Here is a 23,647-nt window from a genome sequence, read left to right as displayed (position 1 = left end):
TTGGGCCATATCACATTAGCATCACGTCCAATTGAGCAAATATGTTGTTTTCCTTGTACACAGGGAACAAAGAGGGATGCTTTTGCTTTAGCTGTTATATTCCTCTCCCCACCACGGCATACTATCTTGCTGAGAAATATATGCAACAAATCATTTTACTTTTCCTCTTTCATCATTCCCTATAAGAATTTTCAATTGCTCCAATTCAGTATGAAAGTCTTCCTGTGGGCAGAATTTTCATGTTGGACTATAACAGTTGGAAATCCCAAATACGTGGTTTAATCCTATAATTTATTGAAGCAGTATCAGAGATGTATTATTCAACTTGATCATCGGGATGGCATGTTTATACATATTTAATTTCTTGTTTCTCTTCTGAGTTGAGAAACTTATTAATCATAAGTCTCAGAACTGTCTTTGCTTATTCATGGTGGTCAGGACACATATTCTTATATTCACACTGCTGAATTCTGTATTCTTACTGATTTTTATTTCAAGAGGTTCAGTCTTGAGGGTAAGGTTGCCCCTTATGAAGTTTCACTGTCAACTCAGTTTCATTAAAAAAAAAAAAAAAAAAAAAAAAAAAAAGAAGAAGACGAAGAAGAAGAAAAGAAAAACTGCTGAAACTGCTGGGCATAGTAGCATACAAGAAGAAGAAAAGAAAAACTGCTGGACATGGGGCATACACCTGTAATCCCAGTGCCTTGGGAGGCTAAGGCAGGAGGATTGCAAATTCAAGGCCGGTCTCAGCAACTTAGTGAGGCCCTAAGCAAACTTTAGTGTCTCAAACTAAAAACTAAAAAGGGGATGTGGCTCGGTACCAAAAAAGTTCCATCATCATCACCATCATAGTCTTCATATTCTTGATTTGATATTTAGTATGTCAGCCCCCAAATCTTATATTTTGGTTGTTTTATCCCATATATCTTTAATGTGCTCATAAGAAGAGTGGTTTTAATTCTATTTAAATCTGCTTAGATTTCTAAAATCAGGACCATTAGAATTCAGAATATGGAAAACTGTTTCAAGTAAATTGGCATTCCCTGTATTATCGCATCTTCATATTCAAAGGATTTTATTAATATGCCATCCATCGGAGAACATGATTGCATTCTCAATTTCTGTGAATCTGTTTAAACGGAACTGGTTTTGATATAATTTTCTGTGTATGTTTATGGTGAGTGATTCTTTTGAGGGACCCCAAGTTTTTGATCTTTATTGGTAGACTTTGAAATCTTTTATATGAAGATTGAAATCCAAGTGTTGAGTTCAAGAAGTATTACTTTCAGGGGCTTCCAGGTAAGGACAATAATTTCAATAATGTGTACTCCTCTTTCTTTTATATCCATTCTCTGATCAGTTTTCTAATGAATCAGATGAATAACTAATATCTATATTGTAACATGGTTGGTGATGATTTAAGAGTGGGAAACTGGTCATTTTATATGAGAAATTTAGGAGAGAAATTGACTGATTTTGCATGATTTATTTTATCTAGTGATGGCTTTGCACTTCTCTTCCCTCTCCCTGAGGCAGTTTGCTCCTCTTGTGATGATTTGTTTTAAATTCCCATCAGGAATGTCCATTATTTTGTCCCTTTTTTGATAGCAATGGTGCTAGTTTATGATCAACAGAAGAATATGTCTAGAAATGGATTCTGTATTTACAAAGCATATATATTTAATCTGCAGTCCCACCACGTAACCTGATGATCGATATCCAGAAAGACACTGCGGTGGAAGGTGAGGAGATTGAAGTCAACTGCACTGCCATGGCCAGTAAACCAGCCACAACTATTAGATGGTTCAAAGGGAACAAGGAGCTCAAAGGTAACCGAGAAATCCTGCTGTCCTGAACTTGTTAGTTGGCTCTTGATTCTACCAAGTATGAGTTTGTGAAAATTATGAACAGATGCAAAACATGCCCCTGAAACAGAAGTATTTATTTAGGTATGGTTCATAATCACTAAAGACATCTGAGGCCAAAGCATAACAGCATTTTATTGTTCTAATTCACATCCTCTTGTGTGGTTTGAGGGTGCATGATGGGATTTGTTGCTGTATTCAGATGCCCAGGAAAAAAAACTAAACCTATAAACTAGAATTCTTCATGCCAGGAGGAGCTCCTGTTCCGGGTATTCCCTGAGCTCAGGCCATTTCTGTACCTCAGTTCTCATTACACAAAATCCCTACATTTTGTGGTGGTTTAGACTAGGTCAGAACTGCAAATTTTTATGTTTGAGCAATTTTTTTAAAAATTCCAGATTCTAACATCTGTTGCACTGTTGACTGTGTTGACTATATGCTTTCCTACCAGGGAGGTTGCACTAAGTAGACTAAGAATTTTATCTTAGTTATGAATTTATAGTGACCACCTTTCTTGTGAAACCTCTAATTCAGTTGCCCAATTCACTAGTCTGTTCTTTTGCAAAGTCTCTGACTTTGTGGGAGAAGTGCAGGTGACTCCTTCACGCTGCAGTTGGCTCTCCCTCAATTCTGAGTCATCCCCAGTTTGATTCCTAGACCTTCAATACCTGCCACCTCAGCTGTTGCTTCAGAGAAAGGACACAGCCGATACCCTGTTGGACCATATTTCACCACTTCTCCTAAGTCCTTCAGATATGTCGGCATTCAGATTCCTTTCTTTTCAAAGTCGCCTTCCAAGTAGTACCCTAAAGAAAGGATTGATATACTTTGGTCATTTGACAGAAAACTAGCTGTGTGCCTCATTTTCCTCTAAAATAATAATGCAAATTTGTAGGAGTCTTATGAACATGAAATGAGTGAATATTTGTAAAGCATTAAGCTAGCAGCTTGGCCAACTTAAGTGCTATCTGCATGCTTATTAAATAAATAAGCAGTGTGAGGAAGAAAAGAATAAGCCCTTGTAGAAAGGTGATACAGAAGTCTATATGTGGAAACAGAGAAATCTATATCTAACAGCTTACGTTTCCAAAAGCTTGTTCTGTTTTAATCTCCTATTTCCTAGGTATGGTTTTGGAAGGGAAGAGTTTCTCATTTCCCCTCTGCTTTTCTGTTTAAGTGAACTGAGCCATTAAATGTGTACCAATAAATACAAAACATTAAAAGAAAGTTAATGGCGTGCCATGTTCCTGGGAGTGCTGGGTTCAGGAAGGGACTGCCTCAGCCTATTCATTCTATCCGGAAGCCTCCTCCCTGCTTTTCTGGGTGTTCTTGGATGTGTCTCCCATCTGGCCCAAAGCCCTATATCTTACTTTGCTCTAGCCCACTGCCACTGCATTTCTGTGGTCTTCCAGAAGTCTCAGAGTTTAAACATTTCAATTACAATTCCAATTATGTAAATCCATTTAGTTACTTTCCCTCTTAATTGTTGATGATGGGGGTAGGCAAAAAGGGTTGTTTATATCTCCACTGCTGATTGAATTACTTAGGGGATTTGGATGACGTCCTGGAATTTTTAAATGGCATGACAGCCTCAGAGATATTTCAAGTTCAGATGGTTGTAAGGGTGAAAAATGCTTTTCTTTTCCTCCTCCCAAATACCTTGGAACAACCAGATATTCAAGTGTTTGAACCTCTAGCTGGCTTTTTTTTTTTTTTTTTTTTTTTTTTTTGCGCGGGGTGGGGGCAGTGAGATAGAAGAAATAAGCAATATAATTCAGTAAAATATACTGCTTAAGGTTGAAATAGATCTTAAATAAGGTTGAAAGATAGGAAATTAAGGAAAACAATCATTTTATCAATTATCCATTCACAGATTGCCCTTATCCATTCATGTTTGTTAAAATAGTATTCTTAGAGTTTGGAAGGAGAGAAGAGAATCTAAAACCAGAAGGATGGTTCTCCCATCGAAGGTTGTTTATACATTTCCTTTCCTGCAGGCAAATCAGAGGTGGAAGAGTGGTCAGACATGTACACTGTGACCAGTCAGCTGATGCTAAAGGTGCACAAGGAGGATGATGGGGTCCCAGTAATCTGTCAGGTGGAGCACCCTGCAGTCACCGGAAACTTGCAGACCCAGCGGTATCTAGAAGTACAGTGTGAGTACCTGAGCATCTTACTCTGAGAGCACAGCATGGCAGTTGCTTAGAACCTCTTCAGATGCCATTTATTGGATGTATCCATACATTTTATATAGAATTAATACAATGTTTTTCCTGTCATCCTGGTAGAAAAATAATCAATGGATTGTTTTAAGGAAATGCTGCCATCTTACAAAGTGCCAATGAGGATATGAGAATTCTACATTTAGCCCAAATGAAAAACTAAAATCATTTCAATCTGTTTTAACATATGCAAAATTGATGTCTTTTGAATATAGACACTCATCATTTTGGTGCCAATTTCAGATTCTGGAGTAATCCCTACCTTTTTAATCCCCTCATAAGCATTGGATTTTGTTTTAAAGGAGGTATTTTATTTCCATTCCACATCAGTATTTTCTTTTAATTGCACATTCTCTTCTATTTGAGGTTAAATTATAGCAGTGAGTTGAAAGTCAAACTCTTCGGGATAAGTGCCACATCTTGATGGCTTCATCAATAAAAGCTAGACTGTAGTGAGTAAGGCTGTCTCCCTACAGTGCCCTGTAGACTAAATATGTTCTCCTCATCTTCTCCTCTAGACCCTTCTGCATCAGAGAAAAAAAATCTGGTTTCTGCCCAAAACCATTCTTGTGCCAAGGTTATGGCCAAGTAGCCAGCTTCTCACTTTTCATCAAAAGGCTTCTGTAACTTGGCCTCTGAACACTTCCAGGTGATAATTGAATGTGCAGAGTGAAAATGCTTTTAAAGTTTGGTTGGGATGGCAGAGATTGGGGATCTGATGAAGGAAATGCGTTACCCCTTGTGAATCTTTATGTTGGTACCCTAGAACCACAGTAACAAATTATAGCACCACAAACTTGGTGGCTTAAAACAGTAGAAATTTATTCTTTCAGTTCTGAAGACCAAAAGACCAAGGTGTCAGTCAGACCACATTCCCCCAAAAGGCTCTAGAGGAGGCTTTTTCTTCTTCCAGCTTCTAGGGCCTCCAGAGTTCCTTGCCTTATAGCTTCATAACTCCATTCTCTACCTTCACATGACTTTCTCTTCTCTGTGTTTCTCTCCTCTATATCTCTCTTACAAGGACACTTGTCATTGAATGTAAGTCCCACCCAAGATAATCCAATACAGTCTTGTGATCTGTAAGTTAACTACGTCTGCAAAAACCCTTTTCCCAAATTGGGTGACATTCACAGGTTTCAGGGATTAGAACCTGCACATATCTCTGAAGGCCACCAATCTACCTTATGCATTCTTTATCATTTTTCAAATGCCTGAGCAAACTAGGGACTAAGTTTTTAAAAGTTGCTTGTAAGAGACCCTCCCATTCCAACCTTTTCTTACTCTGTGAGCTTGGCTCAATTTAACATTATACAATGCAGGTTTTTCTTGTTAATTCATTTCATCCACTTCATTATATAGCTTCATTATGAGCATCATGCTTATAATTTTCATATCACTAAAACTATTGTGGTGTAATGTCCCTATAATGGGAAAACAGAAATGATCAGATATTATCTAAATTGGCAGATAGTAGATTTCTTGTGACTTTGTTAATATGTAATTCATTTAAGCAAACTTAATATCCATTAACTTTCTTTGTAGGGGCCCATTAGCTTTAATAATACATTAGCTCCTTTGTGAGTCCTGAGTAGATATCCACCCAGTTTCTGCCCCTAAACTCTTTAAGTAGTTTCCCAGAGTAGTTTTTAAACAGAATATAGCCCACCCACCTACAAAATTATACTCCCCCCAAATGCAAAAATATTTCAAGCAGTTTATCTTCTACCTCTGGGAAAAACTTGATAATGATCCTTATAAGCCTTGGCTTCCATATTCTGCAGATTCAAGAGAGATTCACCCTTCCAAGAAGAGTAATAAGGCTGTGTAAGTGAATCCATTTGATTTCAATCTAACAAAGTGCTGGCTCCTACCTGCAGGAAAGAGACTTAACATCTTCCAAAGATGAGGATGCACTAGTGATCATTTCAAACTCCAACATGCCATTTATTTTGTGGGCAGCTCTCTCTTCTTTTATCCAACATAAGCCACACAAACAATTTATCCTTGATGTTCCATTTTGGAATATAAATAGGGAAATATCTTTTGTGTAAAAGATAGTTAAGAATTACAAAGTTTTATATTAAATCAAATGGGATTTTTGGGTCTGGTTTGAAATCTTTGATGAGGCTGTCAGTGCTCAAGAAAGTCACTTGATAATTTACTCCCCTCCATTCCTAGAGAACTCCATTTCTTGAGAACTTTGTGGGATTGGCCAGGAATTCCTTAAGTTCTTCTTCAAACAGAATTGAACTTTGCTGCATTATTTCCTACCGGATTTCCTCTCCTTGAACACCAGCAGCTATGCAGTAACCAGAGCTGCGTGCCTCAGTGGGCTCTGCAGTCTGCCAGTTGTTCACCAGTGGTGTTGATGGCTAACTTCACTCTCTCATAGCAGTCCTCTCTGTAGACAGGTAGCACCATATCTTCATGGTCATGAACAAAAGTAGATTCTTGAGGGCACGAGAGTCTTAGACTAATTTGTTCAGTAGCCAGTCTACATGCAGGTTGAATTGTAGATACCTTGTGAGAATTAACTTTACACCTGTATTTTTAAATTGACCCAGACCCTTGAAGTTTGGGGTTCAGCCTTTTGGGGACCTCTGGTTCCTTTACAATTCCTTTGATAGCTATATATCTGGAAAAGATAAATAAAATCACATATTCACCACATTTTGCTTACAATCTGAGGAGTCCATTTCTCCCTCAGAGTTTTCCTTGTTTCAGTTATTTAAGGACCACTTTTTTTTAAAATTTATTTTTATCGTAAACAAATAGGATACATGTTGTTTCTGTTTGTACATGAAATAGAGGCATACCGTTTGTATAATCATACATTTACATAGGGTAATGGTGTTTGATTCATTCTTTTATTTTTGCCTTCCCCCACCCCTCCCACCCCTCTTTTCCCTCTATACAGTCCCTCCTTCCTCCATTCTTGCCCCCCTCCCACCCCCCATTATGTGTCATCATCCGCTTATCAGCGAGATCATTTGTCCTTTGGTTTTATGAGATTGGCTTATCTCACTTAGCATGATATTTTCTAATTTCATCCATTTCCCTGCAAATGCCATAATTTTATTATTCTTTATAGCTGAGTAATATTTCATTGTATATATAAAACACAGTTTCTTTATCCATTCATCAGTTGAAGGACATCTAGGTTGGTTCCACAATCTGGCTATTGTGAATTGAGCAGCTATGAACATTGATGTTGCTGTATCTTTGTAGTATGCTGATTTTAAGTTCTTTGGGAATAGGCCAAGGAGTGGGATAGCTGGGTCAAATGGTGGTTCCATTCCAAGCTTTCTGAGGAATCTCCACACTGCTTTCCAGAACAGCTGCACTAATTTGCAACCCCACCAGCAATGTATGAGTGTACCTTTGCCCCACATCCTCACCAACACCTATTGTTGCTCGTATTCTTGATAATCGCCATTCTAATTTGGGTGAGATGGAATCTGAGGGTAGTTTTGATTTGCATTTCTCTTATGACTAGAGGTGTTGAACATTTTTTCATGTATCTGTTGATAGCTTGTAGATCTTCTGTGAAGTATCTGTTCATTTCCTTAGCCCACTTGTATTCTTGGTGTAGAGTTTTTTGAGTTCTTTATATATTCTGGAAATTAGTGCTCTATCTAAAGTATGAGTGGCAAAGATTTTCTCCCACTCTGTAGGTTCTTTCTTTGCATTGCTGATAGTTTCCTTTGCTGAGAGAAAGTTTTTTAATTTGAATCTATCCCAGTTATTGATTCTTGCTTTTATTTCTTGTGCTATGGGAGTCCTGTTAAGGAAGTCTGATCCTAAGCTGACATGTTGAAGATTTGGACCTACTTTTTCTTCTATAAGATGAAGGGTCTCTGGTCTGATTCTGAGGTCCTTGATCCATTTTGAGTTGAGTTTTGTGCAGGGTAAGAGATAGGGGTTTAGTTTCATTCTGCTGCATATGGATTTCCAGTTTTCCCAGCACCATTTGTTGAAGAGGCTATCTTTTCTCCATTGCATATTTTTGTCACCCTTGTCTAGTATGAGAAAATAGTATTTATTTGGGTTTGTGTCCATGTTCTCTATTCTGTATCATTGATCTACCTGTATATTTTGGTACCAATACCATGCCGTTTTTGTTACTGTTGCTTTGTAGTAGAGTTGAAGTTCTGGTATTGCGATACCCTCTGTTTCACTCTTCCTGCTAAGGATTGTTTTAGCTATTGAAGACCACTTTATAAGATCCATTTTTCTTTACATAAATTTATAGCTTTAACCTAACCAAGACCTATGTAATAATATATGTGAATGTATTAATTTTATTTTTTAGTCATATATGTCTAATAAAGATTTTTTAAATGTACAACTATTCTTTTTTAAATGTCCATCCCTTTACCACCTGAAAAGATTGCTTATGCTATCAGTGATAGACATTATCACCAGGAAGTTCTGAGTCTTTCCTTGACTTCTGAGTGAATAAGACCATCTTGGGGCAACTTATCGTGATCTGAGGGCTGTTAAGTGTGCTCAGTTGGTTTAACCCTGGCCTATTTTGATCAATGAAGGTTTATGGAAATGTCTCTACCTACCCCATCTAAGACAAATGAAGGCCAGGTTATGAATAGGGTTCAAGGACATACGATAGATTTGAATTCTGTATAAGTTATATCTTTTCAAAAAAGATAATGTTAAAGGGAAAAATGAAATAGTGGCCACTTGTATGCCCTCGAATACTTTTAAGTATGGCAAGGAAAGAAGGGAGGAGGGATAAGAAGGGAAAGGGGTACACTTCTTCCCTTAAGGTGGGTGCCTCCATGCTGCGTAGACTATAGGGCTTGAGCTGCAACTGGAATTGCTTTTGTCTTGTGGATTCAAGTCCTAATTAATTGAACCAGAATTTTGCAGTGTTTATTTGTTAGTACCCTTATTTGTGGTACCAGGAGAAATTGTTGTGCCCAATTATGTGAAAAATCAGCCAGATGTGTATGCTGTCATACTTTTAATAATCCTTAAGTTTTTGGTGAGTACAGATATTAATTGTGTAGTATGCATTGAAGTGATTAACATCAATGTAATTTATCATCTGGAGATTTCTGAACATAAATAAATGAGTTGTTTTGTTCAGCAAGGTGTTGACCCCTTCAAAATCAGTGAATTAAACACCCCCCCCTTTATTATAAATATGAAAGGCACCACAATCAGCCAAGTGTTCAGTTATTTGATTTTCTGGGGCATTAGCCGCTCTTGTTTGTGACATTTCCCTGTTGGGTGCTCGTTTGCAAGCTCATTAATAAGGTTTTCTCATAGGAACGTGGCTGGGAATGAAGAACATACAGTAGGGCTCTTAGTTTCCTAGCTTTCATTCTGAGACCCAGCACGGGTACAGCAGCAGCATGCAGTTAAATGTTTAAAACAGAAAATAATTATGTTCACAAGCTGGAATTCAAAGCTCTGTTTTCTTAGATGTTATGCAGAGAACAGATTTGCTTTTTAATGTTCTGAGCTATATGACCCGAAAATCTTTCTGTGCTTTTTATTTTCTTGCAAATGTCTATATAGTTGGTGTTGCCCAAATTTACAACATGGTTGATTATAGCAGCGCGTGATACAATTGTAGCATGGTTGGTAGAGTTTCAGATCTGAGGGAATGCACTCTTGTCAAATGAAAGCCTGTTTAAACGAGAACAGTTCACTGTCCACACGTTAAAAGAAAACTGTCTAAATAGCATCAAGGTGGCAACACATTGCGACATAAGCTGGGAATTCAAAGAGAAGCTGTGACCCTCAGTATAGAATTCAGATTGCTGTGCAGAACGGAGGAAAGCCTTACTCTGGATGGAGGCAAATGTGAAGCTCTTGAATTACTGCTGTGTGTCTTTGATTTCGCCCATCATGGCCTTTCTCTTTATCATGTTTTGCAAAAATCCTCATTTTGTGAGGGTTTCATATGTGCATGCGTATTTATAAAAAGAAAAATAATTAAGAGATGAGTTTTGAAAGGGAGAATGAAAACAAAACTTGAAATGGGTGTGAGGATGCCTTCCCTGCCCTGATCAGCCTCTGACAGTTAATCGTGTATGTGGGCATCATTTTCAAAATGAGTTTTATTGACTAGATGTAGCCAGGTATTTTATAAATCCATATTCCTGTTCATCCAAGGTCCAGAGGAGAGTAGGTTTTTTTTCTTTCATTCCCTCATCTGGGGGAAAATTGGGCATTGAGGAGATGATCAAAACTTGTTCTTTATCTGTGACAAAATAAATGTTTCTCCAGTATTGATAGTGCCCTGTGGTGAAGGAGGAAGGAAAACCTGGAAATTGGAAACGCTTTCCTGTTGGAGTGGAGGATAAGTCTTAGTTTCCAAGAGCAGCTCATCTGTCACATCCTCTGTTCCCAGGTTGTATTCTTCAAAGCATAATAGCTGCTGGTTTCAGATTCAGCCTGTTTCTGTCTGATCTCCACTCTTTTTTGAACAGAATCCACTCTTCCTTCCATTCTCCTTTTTATTTTTATTTTTTTAAAGCAATGGATTGAGTTTCAGGGAGGTTATTTCAGCATTTATTATTCCCCATGAGAAATAATCAAGGCATGGAGACCCAGTTGGGGCTGATTTTTTAACCTTGTCGTTTTTTGTGTTAACACAGAGCAGTGGCAATTCCAAGTATCCAGCATTCTAAGTGATATAGATTCTGTAGGAGCAAAAGGAACTGGAAGCCAAATAACTAATATTCAGAATAGGAACAGGAAATGTTGATCCCGATTCATTGCAAGACTCGAATGAACCTTGGGGAAAGGGCCTTTGCCTTCGGAAGGCACGCTCTGCAGAAAGGCCTGTTTTCCTAAGGACCCACTTCCCACTTCTCACTGATCTCATATATTTTTAAAAGATGTGTCTGTTTTGCTGTGGACATCAAAAATTTGCATAGCAAAACTAGACTTCCTGTGTACACCCTTAGCTAATGGTTCTTAGCTCAAGGTCAAATTTTGATTCTGTGGAAGGTTAAATGGTTGTGAAGCTGGCCTCTATAAAAAGTGATAAAACAACATCCTTTATGATTTCCCTTACATTTCCACTTTGAGATATGCCAGAAATGCTAAATAATTGTGTGATGAAATAGAAGTGCATAAACAGAAATTTGTGGACTGAACCTCAGTTTTGGGAGCTGGATTAACTTTCACAAAGAAAATACAGTGATACTATGTGATGAGGACTAAGATGGAGTCACTGTCTGATTGTTTTTTTTTTTTTTTAAATCAGTAGTAGAGCAAGGAATAGAAGTTCATGCCCCAATATTTCTCCATTTTCTCATTCACCCATTCTTTCATTCACTTATTCAGCAGTTATGTTTTGAATGTCTACTGTGTGACAGGTCCTGGCATTGTTCTAGTTACCAGGAATCTAAAAACAAAACAAAAAACTCTCTTCTTACTGAGGTAATGCTCTTGTGCAGTATTTGCTTTGCCTACTGTTTGCTTCCCGTATGTGAAGCTTTCTTCATAGAGAAGTGCTCTGGGTTACCCCATTTAAAAACCACAGGAACATAACTTTCTGCTATGTTATGGGCAGAATAAAATTTTATTTTGTTGGGTGAACAGTAATTTTAATATTCACAAAACGACTTGCAAGTTTCAACAAGAGGTAATGGCCTTCTTCTGTGGCTATGTGGCACATGCTCTTTGGTCCCACCCCAATGCACCAGACTTGACTTGTCCCCCTCTTAATAGTTCAGCTCTCTTCAGGAAGTACAGTTTTAAGTGCCATAATTCATACCATCTATGTAATAGTAGGAGGTCTGCCACCTTGAGAACAAACAAAATAACAGCAGTGAAAATTATCCTTGAACATATTATGACAAAACAAAGCAAACCTCTTACAAGATGTTCTTCCTCTCCTCTCAGTACTCCATGTGACTCCTCTCTAACCAGTCCTGGTCACCTTTTATGCTAGCGTTGCCTCCATTCCTTACAAAGCTGTCCTCTCCCAACAATTTAGACAGCCATATTGTAGGGGTTGAGCTCAAACAGCTTCTAATGCTCACCAAATCTCAGGTTAATCTTTGCATTGTTGTTCTACTCCAAACTGCAGTAATCCTCCCTGATTGACAAAGAGACTCAGTCAATGCTTCCTTGCTTGAATGCACAAGGGCTGACCCAGACCCTCTCCCTAGCCATTTTGATAGCATCTGTGTCCATGCTGCCCTTGAGTTCTTCCTGGTAGGACTTGAAACAATTAGCCCTTGATCCACACACATCAGATTCCACACTTACTGATGTTTTGCAATATTGGGTAAAATCTTAAGTGAGGAACATGGGGAGCCTATGCCCCAAATGCAGGAACAGACTTGCACTCAACCCCCAGGGCCTGGTTGTTGTCAGCACGCAGAAGGATTTCCAATGCACATATTCTCTGATTTAAATGTTCTCAGGAAGAGAGGGAAGGTGGCATGTGCCCCTGGGATAATAGATCTCCTGCCAGAGTTTCAGGACACCTCCCCCTTGCCTAAGCTCTCTTCTCTTCCACATGGGAAGTGTAACATCCCTGGCAAAAGGAAACTGCAAAATACCTTTTTTTTTTTTTTTTAAACAACAACAAAAAATTCAAAGACTGATATGTTGGTAGTGCTGGCACCAGAGAGAAGACTATGCTTTTTCATTTACATAGGAAATTGAAATACAGGTTACAGAATCTTAGGTTTCATCTTCTGAAAAGATCACAGAGTGTGGTGCAAGGTCAGACTGGCATGAAATCAATTGTAATCTGCCAGCAAGCCATTCTAACCTCTTTAAGAGTTTCCTTTTATATTTTTCCCCTTTATAGAGAGAGCAAAGTACATTTAAAGAAAGTCTCATCAAATCAGAATGTCTTTCTAATATTATTTTTTTAATTGGTTGCTACTGTACTGTGACCTAAAGCCTCCTGGTATTTAACCCTCTGTGCAACTTTGACTAATGAACAAATTTTGTCTGCTGTAGCAGTCTTGCTAAGTGTCTTTTATAGGGTTTTAAAAAAATTACAGTGTATTATGAAAACCTCAGATCCCTCGACCTAATTGATTGGCTGTTGGTGATGCCATCTCTATAACTATAATGTTCCTTAAGTGCACAGACCTAACTATTTTTCTTATTTTTATATAGCAGTTCCATTTTATAATGACATTAAACCATTCTGAGTGATACATTTCTGGACAGTTATTGCACTTGGGTAGAAAGTGTCATCTGGCTTTTAGCCTTGTGCCTTACAACACCAACCGAGGTGTAAAATGATCCCCCAGAAAATGTACTAGGCTTTACCTCATTACTTAAAAATAAATCTTGGAGTCTGGTTCTGTTTCAGAAAAGATTTGGTTGGGTTATAACATTTGATTTATGAACATAATTAAAATATAAATGATGAGCTCTGGGCGACTCCATCAGCCATCTGGATTGTTCGATATTTTGACATACTTATATTGCAGTCAGGATCTTCTTCCTGGGAAAATCTAACATCCCTGAGTCCTAGAGGTGTCTGGAATCCCAAGGTTTCTGTTCCACCTGTTGAAAATACTTCAGTTCCTCTTTCAGAACAAAGGAAAGGAAATAGGATTTGTTTTTAAGTTTTCATCACCCAGGGGCAGATAGATGGTGGTTCACAGAGCGTCTATTTGGTTCACAGTGTGTGAAGAGAGCTCAGCTGCCCATGGTCAAATAATATGCCCATAAATACTGCATATATCAATGGAGGGGGACATTCTCCTGTATAATACTAGCAAGATTAATGTTTATCTTTTCAGTCAACTATTAAGGTAACTGGCAGATGTACCTATAAGCACATGGTAGATGTTGGTCCACAAGCCTAAAAAGTACACTGGGAAAATCAGTTATCTGAAGGTGTATTTTCTGTGGCTTAACATATGATTTGATATATATATATGAATTCCAGGTATAGCAAATTCTTAGCTTGTTTTTCCTGATTTATGTGTGTAATTGACAACTGGTAAACAGCTCATTAGGAACATAAAAAAGCATTTAACTAAAACAAACTCAGTGATACTGAAGAGGCAGGGCAGATTAGATTTTTCAGCATTCTCTTTATTATTAATGGAAGTTGAGCATGTAAAACCCTTAGTGCACTGTACTGAAAAATATACCCTTTCTGTTTGCTTGTAAATTAGATGAAGGGGGAGACAACCCAATGGAAACTTCCCTCATAGGCCAGAATGCATTCCATTTCTCCTTAATTAATGATCCTAAGTTAGCAATGCATGAAAAATGTAGCCCTTTTGTGGATCGTAGATTAACCTATAAGCAAATGTTACATTTCAACCCAAATTTTGAGCTCTAAATTTAGCCTTGCCTAGAATGTTTCATGGGAAAAAATGACAGAGGTCTCCTAACCAGAAACTCCATAGCACCACTGTTCTAAGTATGAACTGTTAGGTAGCTGCTCTTGAGTTATCAGTGTTGACTGTCATAATCTTCTCCCATTAATTTTTTTTAAAATGTATTTATTTTCATTTTGTATTTAATTTTTAATTTGTTTTAATTAGTTATACATGTCAGTAGAATGCACTTTGATACATCATATATAATGGAGTATAATTTCTCATTTTTCTGGCTATACATGGTATATAATCCCACTGGTCTATTAATTTTTGTTGTATCTTTTTAAAAATGGACTTCACCAAGTGGCAGTGTGGTAAGGGGGACGGGGTGAAGGGTATCGCACCAAAAATAGACCTACATATGTCATCTTGTGGTTGTGTTTAGCCAAAGATGTGGTCTAAAGACTGGTGCCCTGGAGTTCTGGCTTCAGCCCAGCATTCAGTGCTAGTTCAGGGTCATGCCATTTATCCTTCGTGAGTATTTCTGCCTTTCTTTAATGACAGCCTTCCAAACCTAGTTATCAGTATCTGAAACAACCTTGCCATTTTGCTCTTAAACATTTCCTTTGCCAACAAGTGCAAGACAAAAACTTTGTTACTTGCTGGAGCTTTTGGACTCGTCAGCTTGATGTTCTCTGGCAAGTGATGTAGCTTCTCAGAAGGTATACCAATCTAGTGTGCAGTGTGCATTAGTGGTTGTATGAGGGGGCTCTCTTAAAAGGACTTGAATGCCACATGCTTTTCAGAGACAGGAAAGATCTGTGATAGAAACAAGACTATAAAAATGCATTCAGAAGCAGCCATGGCTAGAGAGAACCTCCTTGTGTGCTTATACAGGGTGAAATTGGTTGAGCCCAACCATATTTCCATCTTCTCCCTTATTCCATAGGATGAATGTTAATGAGTTCACCACTGCTTGTAAAAGGCCAAGGGGCTGTTGTTTAGGGGGTGTGATTGTCTGAGAAAGTAAAACTATGGTAATTGTTTTGACCTTTCAGCCAACTGCTGTCTTGCCCTCTCACACTTATTACTCTTGGGTACATTTCCAAAAATATACATTTACAGAGCCACAGAATTAAATGAGAAAACTTATTTAGGGATTAGTAGCTTGTTAGTTCAGCAGAGAAAAAAGTGATTCCATTCAGGTTTTATTTCTGATGTAGTTATATGTCTGTCCATATTAATTCTAATATCTTCAGCTTTCCTCTCCATTCCCTACACCACCCATCATTCATTTCTCATATCCATACCATTACACACTCACAAGTTCAGGCTTTTTTGTTTATTTGGCTTTTTTTGTTTTTTAATGGTACTGGGGACTGGAGATTGAACCCAGGACACTTTACTGTTGAGCTACATCTGCAGCTTTTTAAATTTTTATTTTGAGGCGATGTTTTGCTCAGTTGCTGAGGCTGGCCTCAAACTTGTGATCCTCCCACCTCAGCCTCAGAGTTGCTGGGATTACAGGTGTACACCACGGGGCACAGCTCTAAGCACAGTTTTAAGTAGCTTGTGGAAACAAGAATACTTAAATCACATCCTGAATTGCCATTAGGAAATGTAATTGTGAATCCAAAGTCTGCCCCAATATACATTCCATGGGGCTCTCTCCTTAGGTTATTTCTATGACCTTGGACTAGCTACTTCATTCTGTGGGTATGGAATTCTGACCTCTAAAACTGGACTTATTCCACTACCAATGATGGTTCCTATGATAGACTCTGAGTAAATGTCAGTTTCCTTTCTTCTTCCAGGTTTATACTGAGATGTCAGCATTTTATTGGGGACCACCAAAACCTCCCACTTCTTTTCTTCTTAAAGCCATTTGAGTAGAATTCAGAACTTCTGCCTTTCCCATTTGAAAACAAGTGCATAGAAGAGGCAAACTTATTAATATGCAGTGTCACAACATATTGTCACATAGTAATATATGATATATGGTAAAATGTATCAATTCTGAGCACCACAAATATCTGTGGCTTCACCTCAGCATGAAGGCAAATGAGTTTCCTTTAGCTTGAGTGAGTTTAGAGATAAACTTCAATGTAACAAAATGTATTTCACAGGAAATGTTTGATGTGGCGCAGTTGGCTTATGAATCTCTTATCTATTTGCGGTTCACTCCTTAGAGTTATTAGTCAATTTAATTTGAGCAAATGCCAGGATTACTAACTAATTAGAAGGATGTTACTGAAGGCGTGCGGGTGGGGAGAGAGTAAGTGCTGGTAGTGTGGGGTTTGTGGCAGCATGCAAGTCTGATTTTTTTTTTTTTTTTTTCTCGGATGATATCATTTGCTAAACATTATACTTTGTGTTGTTGTCACACAGATAAGCCTCAAGTGCATATTCAGATGACTTATCCTCTACAAGGCCTAACCCGGGAAGGGGACGCGCTTGAGTTAACATGTGAAGCCATCGGGAAGCCCCAGTAAGTTGTGAAGGCCAAGGTTGGCAGAGGGTCATGAGCAGTAAATGTCACAACACAGAGATGTGCATTCACAACTCATTGGCCTGTCACCTGTCTCCTGCTGTAAAGGATAGAAGATTTTTTTTAGAAACTAACGAATACTCAATGAGAGGGAAATAAATATCTGTGGTTCCTAATGGTCAGGATTGGGAGAAAAATTAAATGCCAGCTAAAATTGAAATCTTAGCTAATTCTATTTTATTATCATCAACATGATTGTCAGGACTATTTTCTCTCTCACACACACAAAATAATCCTAATAAATTTTTAGTGTGCCCACAATCTAATGATATATCTGCTACTTACTATATTAATGTCTAAGCTGCTAGAAAGATGGTTTTCTGACTCAAATTAAATGCTGTGTTTAGGGCCAACTGAAGGCAAACAAATTTGACCTGCCTTTAATTTTACATCTCCTTCCCTCAGAGAAAAGTATCATTCTTGACTGTGAGAAATATTTTTGATAGTAAGGAAAGATTCAAGAACTTTCCTTAAGGAGAACATACTTTAGAGAGAAAGAATTGACTGAGACGAGACTCATTTTATTGAAAGTATAAAGGAGCTACTTTACTTACCCATGTGAAATGATCTAAAGTGAATTAGAGAAACTACATAAATCACTAACATGGACAAAAAAAAAAAAAAAAAGCCACGAGACAGTACCACTTTAAATTGTTTTTAACTGTTTCTTGGGGGTCGGGGGGAGAACAATCCCTGGAATCAGGAAGCAGAACTGGTCAATGTTGGAATTAAGAGCACTCAATCTTTACAAAAGATTTTTTACCCAACAAAAAAACAGCATTGAGCTCCCTCTGCTGTCCCTTTGGTGTGATTTCCCCCACCCCAAACACACAAGGGTTTTCCTAACCAGGATTATCACAGTTTTCATATAAAGAGCTTAACACATGCATAACAAGCTTCCCCAAATATCTTTGGAAAGAATTCTTCCCCTGGTAGTTAACGAATAGCCTATGCCAAGAGCCTAGAGAGCCAAAGGGGAAGGTGGCCACAGTCAGTTCTTTCTTCTCATTTCTGCCCTCCTTATTTCTGTGCTTCCTCTGCATGGGCTACAGTACCCTTCCCTCTGTCTAACCACCTAGAGTTTTAAAGATGACCTGTAAGAGGTGGAAAGTGGTCTTGGTTTTATTTTGCCTTTCCTCTGACATTCCTAAGTTATTTGATTCTGAATACCTTCAGCTTCTGTCTAACCCTCTTTTTCTTTTGAGCTCTGCAAAAAATTCATCTTATGTTTTGTAAACAGAATTATGCCCTAATTAGCAGCTTACCTTGCCTCCAGAACAATCCAGTGGAAGGGAAAAAAATCTCAGAGGCCTCTTGCCACTCACAATACCTATATTCAGCTGCATTAACCACATTTACAGTATATGGCTTGCTAACCTATATTTTGTTTCTGTATTTTTTCCTCTGAAGAAGGTACTGCGTTCAATTGAATGTGCCACAGGGACAGTAAATTACATGTTTCCTTCAGGACATTTATGCCAGAGAGGGTATTTGTTTGTTCCTCTCAAATAGGAACGGGTGTATGGTTGTGTGAGCAAGCACGCATTACTCTGCTGCTATCCCTTCTAGCATATTACCTATTTATTTTCTCAAGAAATTGCATACAATAAAAATGGTAATTTAACTTGCCATTAAATGTTGTGAATATTCTCGGCACTTACCCCCACTGATTGTTTCAGCTGTCAAGCAGCAGGACATTAGGTCTGATTGCCAGGCAGCCCCATTTGCCATTGCCTACAAGCAGGACATATGCAGTACTAATTTTTAAATAATTTACTGGGTTGTGATGACAAACCCATGTGTAATTAAAGAAAAATTGTAACTTCACATCCCATTTGAAAATTGGAATGCTACTTGACAGGGCTAACTTGAGTATCCGTTCATCATTAAGCATGGGACTCTTGTCACTGCTCCTAGAGGTAGCCACAGGAACTGAAAGGAAGTTACTTCTGCACTTGAATCTCTTTTGTCCTTCCTTTAACATTAAAGTTTGTGGCCAGGGGTCTAGCTCAATGGTAGAGCACTTGCATGGTAGAGCATGCTCAAGATCCTCAGTTCCACCCCCACCTCCGCACATGCATGCACACACACACATACACACACACACACACACACACAGAATATGGAAGTTTTCGGGGACACTTTTAGACGTGCCTTTAATTTCATAGGCAGTTGAAGGAGTCATCTTGAACAGAACTTTCAAATTCAGTGAGTTTAAGCGAATTCATTTTTGGCTCTGGAACATCTTGTGAAATTTACTTTTTCCTAATGGATACAAGTGTGGTACTCGAAGTCACTGAAACAGGCTTGTCTTTGATGAGCAAGTTTCCTTGTACCTAAGGAATGCATGTGTAGATGTGCTCTGCGGTGATTAACCTGAGAGCCCTATCTTCAGCCTGGAGGACTGCAGGTGCATACATGGGGAAAAGTCTAGCAATATGTGAGCCTGTGAGAGCTAGTAAAGAAAGACAATTGCTGGCCAAGGACAAGGTGGACGAGGGGTTCAGATAGCATCTTTGGTGAGGAATGGAAGGTTGTGGAGAGCAGTTAAAGGGAGAGGAAATGATTGCATCTTTCCTGAAACAGAGGCCAGAAGAAAGTGCTATTCAAATGTAAAAATCCATTCCTCAAAATCCACTTAAACATCACAAGGAACTTCTGAGCAAGCAAGCAAGCATCTTACTAACCATCATATTTAATGCATATATCACCAGTCTTGGACTTGATTTTTTTTTTCCTAATTAATGAGATGATTAACCATGGGTAAGCTCTGTCCTGCTTAAATTGGTGTGAAACCACACAGCAGGACACAAAAGTAGGGCACACTGCTTTATTTGCGGACGTGTTGAAGGTGAACTGGGAATAATGAGATTCCTGCTTGTGTCCATTGAAAAACTTTCAACACCTGATCATGTTTTTTAAAAAAGAAAAATTATATTTCATACCAGTTTTTGGAGACTTCATGGTTATAGTTCTGTGAACTTAAAATATCTCCAGTAGGTGATATTTAATTGTGTCGCCCTGCATGTGATTCATTTCATGTGTGGATGATAAGTTTGATGCAGGTATCTTAATAGGAAATAATAACATGGCTTGTCTTTCTTCCTTTTTCTCTGCAGGCCTGTGATGGTAAATTGGGTGAGAGTCGATGATGAAATGCCTCAACACGCTGTCCTGTCTGGGCCCAACCTGTTCATCAATAACCTAAACAAAACAGATAATGGTACATACCGCTGTGAAGCTTCAAACATAGTGGGGAAAGCTCATTCGGATTATATGCTGTATGTATACGGTACGTGAGAAGATAAAACACTCTTCTACTAGACTCATACACATGTAGCTGCTACTTAGGATTCACTCCCAACGCGTTTGGTCAAGTTGAAGACCAAAAACCACTTGGTTTCCTTCAAGAACTTAAAGAAGCCTGGCCTGAGGTGGACCCCAGTGTCTCCACCTGGGTCGGCAGTGACTTTTCTTCTCTCCCTATGATCCTGGGGATTTCCCACTAGATCACAGTCTCTGGTCATGCTGAGTAGGAAAGCTGTGTCCTCAGGCACAAGCCATGGAGATTATGTTAGAAGTAATGACTGAAAAATTCAACCTTACCAATTAGTGGCTTTCAACTCAGAAAGTTTATTCCCACTGGTGTTTTTCCTGTGATGCCTGGGCTAGCCTTTCTCCTGCTTTGATGAGCAGAACTATCCTATTTTCAGTATAAACCTATTAAATTCCAGAAGATGTTGCAAGCCAGTAAATACATGGAATGAATACAAGGTTCTGTTAGCATATAGACCACCTATAGCAATTGCTTTGGATGCAAATGCCTTTTTTTTAATGTTTGTTTTCTTAACTAATATCTTTTTGCAGAGTTATTAAAGCATATTATCATGAATTTCATCCTCTAATCCAACAAATATTTACTGATCAACTATGTGCCAGGCATTTCTCATTTATATCATATTATTCATTTTGTATATAGCAAATATTCTCTATTTAGTGGAGCATACACCCTCAAATTGTGTCTTCTGTCCAGTTGAAGTCTTTAGTTTTACACTAAGAAAAGTAGTCATGAACTGACCTGACAGAGAATGAGTAACCAGAGGCATCAAAATTTCAATGTCATAAATATTTGAATATGGGAGGTGTATTTCTTTCTTCATATTAGCAGTGTAAATAATCCCAAGTATAAGTATATGTGAATATTTGCATAGACACACACATAAATTATACATATGGAATATTTATACCCTAATATCTTAGAAGCTGGGCACTTCCTTCTGAAGAAAATAGGATTGGCACTCTTAATCAAATAGAAGTTTGCTTTACACCATATCTACCTGGATATTAAAATATAATCCTCAGTTTGTACCTGAGTTTTTTTTCCCTTGCATAATGCAAAATTAAAAGATCATGTCTAGTCACCTTATTTGTAGACTTTTGCAGTATGTTTTCTTTGTACACCATCCCATGTTGTCAGTGGCCCCATAGGGTAGCATTAATTCTCCCTAGTGGTTAAAGAGAGCCATGTGAAGGGAACAGCTCTTCTTTCAGGTGAGAAGGGGGCAAAGCATGCCACCTTTGCAGCTGGTGACATGCAGAGCCACCTCAGTTCCTCAGATTGTTCAGCAGGGGTGGAAGATAAAATCCTCCCTTTGCTTTCACATGTGACCCCTTCAACCCAGGGTCTGAGCCTCATGGGAGTCTCCTACATTGCTGCTGCCCAGGTTTACAGAGACTCTCAACCCAGCTCTTTTTGTGAATTGCAGATTTTAAAAAGTGGTGACAAATTACCCCCTATTTGTTACATGCTTTTCTGTTTCAGAAGACTAACTTATCTGGAAAAATTGTTTTGATTTATTGTACCTACCGTTCCTACATCTCAAGACAAGAAGCATTCTGAGGATATGAAGGACAGACATATTTGAATAATTTTGGATAGTAGTTTATAACTAGTGTGCATTGGGTTTTCACTTCATTCTGTGACCTCCAGTGACAATTTTACATACATGATCTCATCTAATCTCCACAATAATACCAGGAGGAAAGCATAATTGTTATCCCGCTTTACAGATGATAAAATGAAGCTTAGAAAGATAATTTAACTTTGCCAGAGTCCACAAGGTTATCACACATATTTTAGAGCCACAATATTATGACTTCAGAGTCCACAGCAAAGTTTGTCTTTCTTTATAAATCTCCTTATTCTTACTGCTTTCCAGTAGAACATTTCCCCCCAATATAAGATTATCCTTTTGGAATTAACCCCCTGGACCACAGTGCATTATTAGAACACCAAGAAATACAGGAATCCACCTGTTTAGACAAATATATCTGCATACCTGTATCTCCCTAATGCAAGATGGTCCATGTATCCTTGTCTAGGGATTTGATAGATCTGCAATAGACAGGCTAAATATCAACTTGAGGGATTCATAGTCTATTAATAAAGCATCTTAGCAATTTGGGAAGATAGTAGGTAGATTTTCTTTCTACCCACTAATTTATCATACTACTCCAACAATTTTTGAAGTTTATAAATTAAAAGTTGATATGGCTCTAAAATGTTTAATCCTCTGAAAGTAACTTCTACACCTGAAGAACTGAACTGGTTAGTGCGTGAACTCCAATTGATTTTATTCTTTTGGTCATTTCTTAAATAGTGACCTCACATTGTTCTTATTTCTAGAAATGATCTAAGCAAGGAGGTTTAGCCTGTTCATGAAATCTAATTCATTCAGGTTTCTTGAGCTAGATGGGAAGGACAGCAATTGCCCCAGTAGTGATGAAGATAATCAAAAGCATCTGACTTCTCAAAATGAGCATCTGACTTCTCAAAATGAGAGGGATTGGTGACCGTTCTCTGAAGTCTTTGCCCTTGTTAGTCTTGTCTACCTCTTTGTTCATAATCATATTTTTAAATCACATTCAAATCTATTTTTATTGTATTCTATACATTACTCACTTTGTGCCAATACTTTTAGACCTAGGTGTAGAAATGGTATAGTAGTACATCAGGGGACATCTTCCAGGGACACATATTCCTTTTCAGTGATAATACTGTAATTGAAGCAATGCACAAAAACCATATTAACTGTCCGCATGATAGGAGACATCCCTGTGGACATAATTTAGTTGTATATTGGAAAGAGCATGATGTCTGCAGTGCTGGTCTCTGAGGTCACTGGACTCTCTCTGTTCATCCCTCTCTGCATTGTACCTGCACCAGGTATAGGAGCCTGCAAGTTTGTTGCCGTGTTGCAAATGCTTCCCCACCTGTGGCCACCATCAAAAGTGCATGAGCAAGACTAAACATACTGCCTGAATTACAGTATTTCACATTCTGTTCTTTTTAAAAAGTAGTTCAAAATCACTAATTTAATCATCTCTACTTCTTGAAGGAGAATGAGTTTTTTTTTTAATGGAATCCTTTTTAGACTCGTGAGACTGCATTAAACAATAGTTTAATATGCTTGTATCCCCGACTTCAAGGAGCAAAGTCTTCCATAAAACAGAACCATTTGTTGTTGATTCTTCTTATCAAATTCCTACAAGTATATTTGTGTGACAGAAGCAGTTTGTGAGGAAAATTAAAACCTTGGATTATTGATCAATGGCAGAAATCATTTTATGCAGACCTTGCAACCAAGCACCAAAATAGTGGTTTCATAAACTTTCAGGAAGTTGTGCCAAACCCAGGAAAGGTGCAATATATAATTAAAGTTTTGATGT

The 23,647-nt window shown here is 38.2% G+C and overlaps 1 protein-coding gene across 8 annotated transcripts in view; it reads left to right on the top strand.

Moving 5' to 3' along the window:
• The window catches only part of CADM1 (cell adhesion molecule 1), a 316,950-nt gene that overhangs the window by 258,518 nt on the left and 34,785 nt on the right, over nt 1-23,647 (top strand). For all 8 annotated transcript variants that reach the window (XM_079104470.1, XM_079104469.1, XM_079104466.1 and 5 more), the window contains 4 exons: nt 1,692-1,829; nt 3,863-4,021; nt 16,759-16,858; nt 20,038-20,210. In XM_079104470.1, the coding sequence (XP_078960596.1) occupies nt 1,692-1,829; nt 3,863-4,021; nt 16,759-16,858; nt 20,038-20,210 (570 nt within the window). The remainder of the gene's footprint in view (nt 1-1,691; nt 1,830-3,862; nt 4,022-16,758; nt 16,859-20,037; nt 20,211-23,647) is intronic.

Source organism: Sciurus vulgaris (genome assembly GCF_902686455.1).
Source record: "Sciurus vulgaris genome assembly, chromosome: 11".
In the NCBI taxonomy this organism is placed as follows: Eukaryota; Metazoa; Chordata; class Mammalia; order Rodentia; family Sciuridae; genus Sciurus; species Sciurus vulgaris.
The sequence above is the reverse complement of the archived record's forward strand: the minus strand, read 5'-3'. Positions and strand labels throughout refer to the sequence as shown.